Genomic DNA, 9,397 nt, shown 5'->3' on the forward strand with positions numbered 1-9,397 from the left:
GAAGAGAGGCTCAGCTTTTCCTTTGAGTTTGACAGGTTGAAATGAAAACCCAGAGTGGCACAATAATAATAATAAGAATAATAAAAAAGGAGCACATTGTGCATCAGGCTTGAATCCCATTTGAACTCATTAACCCCGTGCACGTGCTCCTAAAACCACAGACAGTGACAGACGCCTTTGATGAAGCCTGTCAGTTTGCATTATAGACAAAACTGATTTTGCATTTTCGTCATTAATCACAGCTGTAACAAAAGCTGACACTCCAGACGCTTCTTTGAGGCGAGTCTGTCACCACATGGCGGAAAATGTTTTTTTTTTTTTTCGAGTGGAAATGAGGTGATTGATCCTGAGGCTTCTGTGTCCTGATCACTGAAAAAAAACTTATCTGTTGAAGAAGAGAGCGCGCATTTATTTAAATGCCGGTGCGCGCTTGTTTTCAGCACCATGGAGAGCAACAGCCCCCCAACATGAATAAGACACATAATAGAAGAATAAGCAATTGAAGAGTTTGTTCACTTTCATCAGGTCTGGACAGTGAATATCTTGGCATCTACAGTGTAGTCCATCTTTGTCACAAAAACCCAATTACATAAACTTAAATTTCAGTGGGAAAAGTGAAGCACTGTGTGTGTGTGAAAAGTCTTACACAAAGGTTGCCAGACGTTATTGGAGAGACACACTGAGAAAATAGGGAATTTTGCTCCTGAATGGCTTTTCTGTTATGATTTTTCTCCTTTCTTTGGATTCAGGTTGTGCTTTAAGTCCCACAGCTATATAGTGATTCCGGAGAAAAAGAAACTGGATGGTTCAAGACAGCAGCGGTGATCTTTTTTTTTTTTTTTTTCATTTTTCGCATTTATATAAGGTGATATAAAATTCATATGAGGCCTGCATGAGCTCACAGGGAAATAATGTAACTTTGATCAAACAGGTGTGAATGTGATTTCATCAAGTGTTTTCCTTTCACCTCACTTGAATGGAAGGTGTGTGCGTGTCTGTGTGTGTGTGCTCGGCATTAAGTGTCAAGTTAATTTCCGATTGGGCGGGTGGTGGACGTATGTCAGACATATGCGCGCCGTGGGCGGGTGTCGACGTGTTTGTAAAGGGGAAAGGGGGGGTGGGGGGGTGGGGAAGGGAGTGCAGCTCTTCAGTGTGTGGATACGCAGAGATAGGTGATGGTTAGAAGAGATGTAAGTGGCGTCGGCCTCAGCTTCCCAAAGCTGTAGGCTTTGGCTGGGAGAGGCGTGGCGCGCTCTGCCCCTTCCAGACCGAAAACCACCTGTATGGATGACCAGACCTCCAGCGTGATCCCATCGCCCTCCTCCGCCAGGCACAGAGGCAGCAACGCGACTGACCGCCGGGGTTATGCCGAGGTGGAGAACGGCGTCATGACGGTGGAAAACATACTGGAGGAGTCCGCCGTACTCTCGGCGCCTCACCTGTCCGTGGATCGATACGAGCGCGGTCGCCAGGGATGCTGCGAGAGGGTCGTTATCAACATTTCAGGTTTACGCTTCGAGACGCAACTTAAAACTTTCAACCAGTTCCCAGACACGCTGCTGGGGGACCCCAGGAAAAGGATGCGCTACTTTGACCCACTGAGGAACGAGTACTTCTTCGACAGGAACAGACCCAGCTTTGATGCCATCCTTTACTACTACCAGTCAGGGGGGCGCATACGGAGACCTGTTAACGTCCCCATTGATATTTTCTCCGAGGAGATTAGGTTTTATCAACTAGGAGAGGAAGCGATGGAGAAATTCCGTGATGATGAAGGCTTTATAAAAGAAGAGGAGCGCGTACTGCCCAAAAATGATTTCCAAAAGCAGGTTTGGCTTTTGTTTGAGTATCCCGAAAGCTCCGGGCCAGCGAGGGGGATAGCCATCGTTTCAGTGCTTGTTATTTTGATTTCAATTGTCATTTTCTGCATGGAGACTCTGCCGGAATTTCGGGATGACAGAGACCAAGCCACAGTGGCACCCACGGTCAATGGCACAGCTCCCTATGTGCCAAACCCGTTCACAGACCCTTTCTTTGTGATAGAGACTCTCTGCATCATATGGTTCTCTTTCGAGTTGCTGGTCAGGTTTTTCGCCTGCCCCAGCAAAACATCCTTCTCCAAAAACATCATGAATATCATTGACATTGTCGCCATAATCCCCTACTTTATCACTTTGGGGACAGAGCTGGCCCAGAAGGAAAACAACGGCGGCCAACAGGCGATGTCCCTCGCCATCCTGAGGGTGATCAGGCTGGTGAGAGTCTTTCGCATTTTTAAGCTCTCACGACACTCAAAGGGACTTCAGATTTTGGGGCAGACCCTAAAGGCCAGCATGAGAGAGCTCGGCTTGCTCATATTTTTCCTTTTCATCGGAGTTATTCTCTTCTCCAGCGCGGTTTACTTCGCAGAAGCAGACGACCCCACTTCCAGTTTCACCAGCATCCCGGACGCGTTTTGGTGGGCAGTGGTCACCATGACCACAGTGGGATACGGAGACATGCATCCAGTGACCATCGGTGGGAAAATAGTGGGGTCGCTGTGCGCAATAGCAGGCGTGCTGACCATTGCCTTACCAGTGCCAGTGATTGTGTCCAACTTTAACTATTTTTACCACAGGGAGACTGACGGAGAGGAGCATCCACAGTACGTGCACACGGGCAGCTGTGAGCACCTCCCCTCTGAGGAGCTGAGGAGATCGTGCAGCTCCTCGTCCCTCAGCAAGTCTGAGTACATGGTGATAGAGGAGGGCATCAACAGTGCGTTCAAACAGCCCAACTTCACCACCGAGAACAACCAGAACTGCGTCAACATCAAAAAGATTTTCACAGACGTGTAAATGAACCCAACAAAAAAACCCCGCCTGGATCATTTATGGAGCATGAATAGTAGCGACAATACTATTTTTTTTTATATAGCCAATCGTAATGTGTCAGTTCATATCTGTGGATGAACACTGCACAAATGTCCATTTAACAAGTCATTTATCACTTTTTAGACTTAAGCGAGTGAGAAATGACGATTCCACTTGTTTACACAGTCAAATGTTTCGAGGATTTCTTTAAAATAAAGTATTAACATTAATACTCCAAAACATTCGCTTTGGGAAAGTATTAATTTCCAAGCTGTTGACAATATTCTTTTTTTTTGAGGAATAAGTGGCTTGTTTAAAGAAATATTTTTGCAGTGTCTAGTGCCACACGATGCCTACATATCTTGATGTTCATGCGAAAGTTGTTGATGTTCATGACTGGGACTCACGTGTAGCATAGTCTACTATATTGCATCAACCCACCAGTCAAAAAAGACGTCTTGTGATTCGTGGAAAAAAAATATGTCCAGTAATGTAATGAATAATCTATGGTAATCCATATAGCCAAATGCCTGTTTTAGGTTATATTTAATATCATAACCTGTCGAGACTTTGGACTCTTGAGTCTTGTTCAGATTATTATTCAGGTAATAAAACGCAGAGTGGTGTAGATGGAAACGCTTATCATAAAATTCAAAGTCGAGCTTTTCGTAAATTGTATTTTTATTCAGAGTTGCCTATATAGCCTATATTAAATAAAACGGAGAAATGAAGTAACCCAGACTCAAAATGTCATAATAATATTTTCTCAAAGATTCAATATCGTTGCAAAGTCCGTCCAGAGCGAGCAGTGGGGGGGAATATGAAGTATGTTTATTCCGTGTTTGAGGTCATGTGCGCGGCGATGACAGGATGAAAACAGTGTGGATGATAGAGGGGACAACGTGCGCTACGCTCCGCCTCCTGCCTGCTGAACCCGCCCTGTGATGCAGTCTCCATGGCGACGGTGGTTTCCCGGGTAACCCCCTCTAATGTTACCATGGCATTGTATTGCATTCTCACAAAGACTTTCCAACTGTGGTTCATTATCACCTTTTTTTGTCTTTGGAGGGGGGAAAAAAGGGGGACAACCGGATGTTTTTTTTTATATCATGTTAAACAAACGTGGAGTTTAATAATTAATTGGTTTCTTTGAGGATAATTAAATCAATATCAATAAATCAGCACTGTTTGTCCTTGAGGCGAAGTTAATAGCTTGTGGCTCCAGGCAATATGTTGGCAGATATGTAGAAACATACAGAATATCATGAAAAGCTATTTAATCAGTGCAGCCTTGCCTTTTGTTTCCCCTCACTAAAACCGCCTCAGCTGCTGTTTTTCAGATGTGAGCTCCATTCTCGGAGTTGGCATGCCAACGATGTCTGACGTCAGCTACCTTTCATCCCCTCCAGCAGACACTCGCACGTGTGCTTTTAGTATAAAGTGGCTGAGAGCCTAAAGTTACACAAACAAACAGCAAAACTCAAAAGAGTCCACTGAAACGATGCTTAATTATGTCATATGTAAGGAGTGTATCATTACAGTAATGGTAGTGCTGCAACCAACGATTATTTTATATTAGCATTTAATCTGTTGATTATTTTCTCCATTAATCGATTCATCAATTTGTGTAAAATGTCATATAATTGTGAAAAAGGCTTCTTATTCAAGATTCAAGAAACTTTATCTCTCACATAATAACAGAAATTCCTCTTTGACACGGCCCAATCAAAGACAAAAGTTGACAAATGCAACAATAACAAAGTAGAAACAGTAAAAACATCACAGTCAAAAAAGTTATGAATGCTAACGGCAATACATGATTTCCCAAAGTCTGAAATGACATCTTTAAATGTCTTGTTTTGTCCGACTAACAGCCCAAAACCCAAAGAAATTCAGTGTGTAATGACGTAAAACAGAGAAAAACCTCAAACCTTCACATTGGAGAAGCTGAAACCAGAGAATGTTTGGCATTTTTTCATTTTTAAAATTATGATAAACTAATCTACGAATCAAATAACATTGTGTTTTATATTGCGGAGTGATTAGTGAGCACACACTTTCTGATCACCATCCTTTTAATGCCATTTGTTTGTAGGTTTCCATTTCATTTGTACACAATCTAAAAGGTACAGACAACTCAGTTATTATAAGCTACTTGTTTTTTATCAATAAGCAGTTAAAATATTGTTTGTGATGCTGCTGAACTTGTGTGTTTACTTCATGCTGAGCTGTGTGAACCAACAGAGGCTTCATCACTCTGAAAATAGCTCAGTACTTCCCTCTAGTGGATCAACTGAGTTATTGCTGTTTGCTAGGATTTTAACATTGAGCTGGTGCTTATCATATTTAGCTCCTTCATATTAGATTTAAAATCTTAAAGACTGAATATATAATTGTGACTTTTTAATTACGCCATTAGAACACAATTTAAATTTGATTTAGTCCATGTGTTGTCCTGATACCTGCTGTTCCCTTCAGTAGGTGTGTAATAGGACTCCCAGCAGTCTTTCAATTTTATTTTCTCCTCCTCTTTCGTCACATGAAACTTGTATTACAATAGACTGAGAGGCTTTTAAACTGTGTTTTGTTTCAGGATTTGTCATGTGACCATCATGTGACTCCCCTTTAAAGGGAAGAAACAACAGGAGAAAACAGGAATTACAGTTTGTGAAAAAAAACACCCCTTACTTACACTTTGTATGACTTTGATTCAGCACAGATATGGGCACGAAGACTTCTTGAAATTCACTTTGCGACACTCTGGGTTGTTGCCAAGCAAAATCCACCATCGTAGCATCACGTTAAAACAAACATTAAATAAAATATGTGGATTTATCAGTAAAGAAAAAGAGAAAAAGCAAACACACAAATACTTGCAGAATAGTTCCCATGAAAATCTGATGAAATCACATCCTTTGACCTGCCACCAACTTTGCCGTGAATATAATTTGCTTGAATTTAGGTTAATTATTTGTTTGGTAAGTTATAATAACTTAAATGTCTTGATGACATAATAAACAATCATTTAAATATCAAACCGCCTCTTTTAGTAACTTAAACAGGAGCTCATTTCTTCTGCAAATCTGCTGTGAGAACAGGCTCCACACAAACAAAACAAAACATTTACAGACGGCAACAGAACACTCAAGGGTGACTCAAGCTAACATATAATATAAATGTCAACACAGGATCATTTTAAAGTGATGTATTCAGCGTTGAGTTTCACGGCATTTAAACATTTGTCCACTGTGGGGACCCTTCTTTGCTGAGTGTTCAGTTTTACACACAGAGCGACTGCAGGCCAGATACATGCATCTTCCAACCTGCAGGTGCTTCAGCCCCAGAACTGCTGAGTGGCTTTGTTCCCTCTGTCTGCCCTACTGGAATTAAAGTCCTCCTTCAATGTATTTTTAACCAGAGGGAAAATGAAAACGTGTAGTGCAAGTTACCCAGCGCCGTTAATCATCTCCTGCAGAACTCGGCGGCAGTGCCAGGAAGGGCCACCTGCAGTTCAGACTGTCTTGTTCTGGGTTATGAAGAGGTAAGACTCGCTCCAGGCGGAAACTTGTTAGACTTAATCGACTTAGATCCTCATGAGGAGAGTAATGTTGCTTTTCTTTAAATTAATAAAACAAGTAATTTCTCTATTTACTTACCAGGGATGAAAGAAACTTATTACACAAGATTAATTACCAAGATATTATTTCAAGTTTATTCAAAATTCAAGACCTTGTAATATTTATAGCAGGGAGAAAAACACTCCCTTATACATTCTTTGAATAATTAATAAACAAGATCTCTTTCCTTGAATTGTCCTTTTGTTCCATTTAGGGCTGGATGTAAAACCAGTACAGACCAAAACAGTATCAAACTTTCACATACAGAGGGCATTAAAGCTTCACTAATCGATATTTCTGCATTAAAAATAGATCAAATGACAATGCGTAATGTGAAATGGGTCACTCGCAGTGACAAACCCGCAGAGAATTATCCCCCAATGCTGCATCATTCAGATCATTGTTTTGGTTTTCTGGCCTGCAAACCGCTGCTCTCATCTTCCTATTATCCAGCTTTAGCAGGCAAATGTGTTTCAGTGGAAAAGCTCTAAATAGACAGACGCTACCTGCCCAGCATCAAACTGCAGACAGACAAAGACGAATAGCTGATGAAGGAAGAGCTTTAGCGGCTGCAGAACCTGATATATTTCCCCCAGAAGTTGAAGAAACACGACTCCCGGATGACCAAAAATAGGCGATGGTTTGCCACAACAATGTTACAAGCTGCTGCTGCCAAAAAAAATCAGTTGATGAAGCTTTACATGTCTGATCATAGTATTTGTAATCTGGTTCACTGCTTATTTGATCAGATAGTTTCTAGTTTCTAATATAAATCTAAATTTGATCATACGTGGACTGTTGTGCAAAGCCAAAGTTCTTTATTGCTTCTTTTGTTGAATGACAGAAAAACATGTTAAGTATCGAAGAGTATTGTTGTCTTGGTATTTGCGCTGAAACTCCGGTACTGAATTCATACAGATATCGAAAAATATGAAATGTTACGCAGCCCGAGTGACATGAGGCTTGCATGTCACTAAACATGATTCGACATGCAGAATGCAGCATTAACTAAAAAAGGATGCACGCTTATGAGTTTAATATGCGTGTGTCTGCTAGTTTTAAAATGTGATGACATGTCTAATTGTCCCGCAATCCCTCTGTGAATGTCTGAGTGTTCGTGTGTGTGTGTGTGTGTGTGCGCATATGAATGAGCATGCTTGACTGCTGCACAGCTGTAAGACGGTCACAGCTGGTACGCCTGAATGCACTCGACTGTGGGATCCTGGTCATTGGAAAACAGAAAGTACTAGAGAGAACGCGCTCGCACTGCAGAGCAGAGGGAAGACACTCACATATGAGCCTGCATGCATGATACACAAACACACACACACACACATACACAGATGCAGAAAAACGCAAACAGTCAGCTCCACAGCTGGTCCTCTCCGACACGGCCGCTCCGAGGCAGACGTGAGAATCTGAGCCCAGGATCGTGCTCAGTCGGGGTGGGGGGTAAAGGAGACCCCGGGCTTCCCCCTCTCTTCTCTCGTTTCCTTGCTGTCCTCATCATGCCAACATTCGCCACATGAGAGGAGTGATGCCTTGCAGCAGCGTGCTTCCTCTAATGATACCCAGCACGCCAACATGGGGAGTGTCTGCCAGGAGAGGTGCCGCTTGTCATCCTTGAACTTTACCAAAGCTTGTTCGTGACAGATCAGGGAGGAGAAGACAGTGGCTGTATCCGGTGTAATTATTCACAGTTTTGCACATTTTTCTTCCTGCGCTGATGATATTTTTATGTGGTACAGTTTCTGCCCTGAAACTGTAACTCAGTACTGCCAAAAATAGAAAACCATGAGATATATTGCCATTATTTCTCTGGGTGCCATTCATCCATCTGCTCTTTGGAGAACATGTAATGGCACTCTGGGGGCTATTCATAAAGTTCACTCTCCTGCATCAAGACTCGGTGTTCAGTGCTTTCAGTGAGACAAAGGAAAGCTATGTCAGAGAGCATATATCCCTCAACCCCCTGGAGGGGAAGACATATATTAAAGCTAACAGTGAAACCATTGAGGAGTCTCCTATAGGCAACTGTACCATAAACTGGAAAACTTGTCCCAGGTGTGAAAATGTAAAACAAGGATCCACATGTTTTACACTTTTTCTAACCTTTAATCCATCTTTAACTAATGCAGCTGAGTGCAGGGAACTGAAAAGTGCTTTGTCATTGTGCTGTAACTTTACCTGAAATATCCCGGCGGCACCAGAGATGCTGTAGGCGTGATGTCACTGCTCAGCCTCCTCCCTCTGCTGGCTCAACTGCCCCTAGAGATGGTCTCCTTAGCAACCGAATGAGGCTGAGCAAAAGATTCGCCTTACTACAGTGACAATGCTGACTGTGGACAATTTTCTTTTAGGCCCTTTCCAGGAGTCTTTATCTTAAACTTGATGGAAACAATTAATATTATTAGGAGGGAAAGTCAGATGTGTGAAAAAAAGGTCTTGTGACCCTGGAAACTGTATAACTCCAGCTCATCCCTCAGGTGTGCTGTGAGTCAGAGAGACTGCCAGGTCCAGCAGCAGCAGCAGCAGCAGCAGCAGCAATGTTGACTGCAGATCAGAGTGCTGTGCGAGACTGAGGAAAATATTTTGGTTCCTTGAGCCGCTGCCAAACAAAAAGCCGAGGATTGCATCATCACAGTGACACAGTAGCTGTCACTGTAAATCCCACAAGTCCCATAATGTGCATCTGTGCTGCAGCAAGCAAACACTGCAGCTTTTTCTTTCTAAAACAGACCTGAATATGTGTGTTGCTCACACTCTTATGCCAAAATGATCTCATGCACTCATCTATCAAGTGAAAATGGAGCAAAACCTGGCTTTGCTGAGATAGTCGGGGGGTGAAGCAATATGCTGCGATAGGTCTCTGCTGCATGCAGTGCATCAAGTAAACGTGTCCCCTTTCAGAGCCTCACTGTGGCTTAT

At 42.6% G+C, this 9,397-nt stretch overlaps 1 protein-coding gene across 1 annotated transcript; it reads left to right on the top strand.

The window, feature by feature from the left end:
- Positions 1-1,283: 1,283 nt before the first annotated feature.
- LOC121894446 (potassium voltage-gated channel subfamily A member 3) lies at positions 1,284-4,753 on the top strand. Its single transcript, XM_042407056.1, has one exon. It carries the CDS (start codon positions 1,284-1,286, stop codon positions 2,835-2,837), a length of 1,554 nt encoding a protein of 517 aa, XP_042262990.1. The 3' UTR covers positions 2,838-4,753.
- The last annotated feature ends 4,644 nt before the right edge of the window (positions 4,754-9,397 follow it).

Source organism: Thunnus maccoyii, chromosome 3, assembly GCF_910596095.1.
Source record: "Thunnus maccoyii chromosome 3, fThuMac1.1, whole genome shotgun sequence".
Classification (NCBI taxonomy): Eukaryota; Metazoa; Chordata; class Actinopteri; order Scombriformes; family Scombridae; genus Thunnus; species Thunnus maccoyii.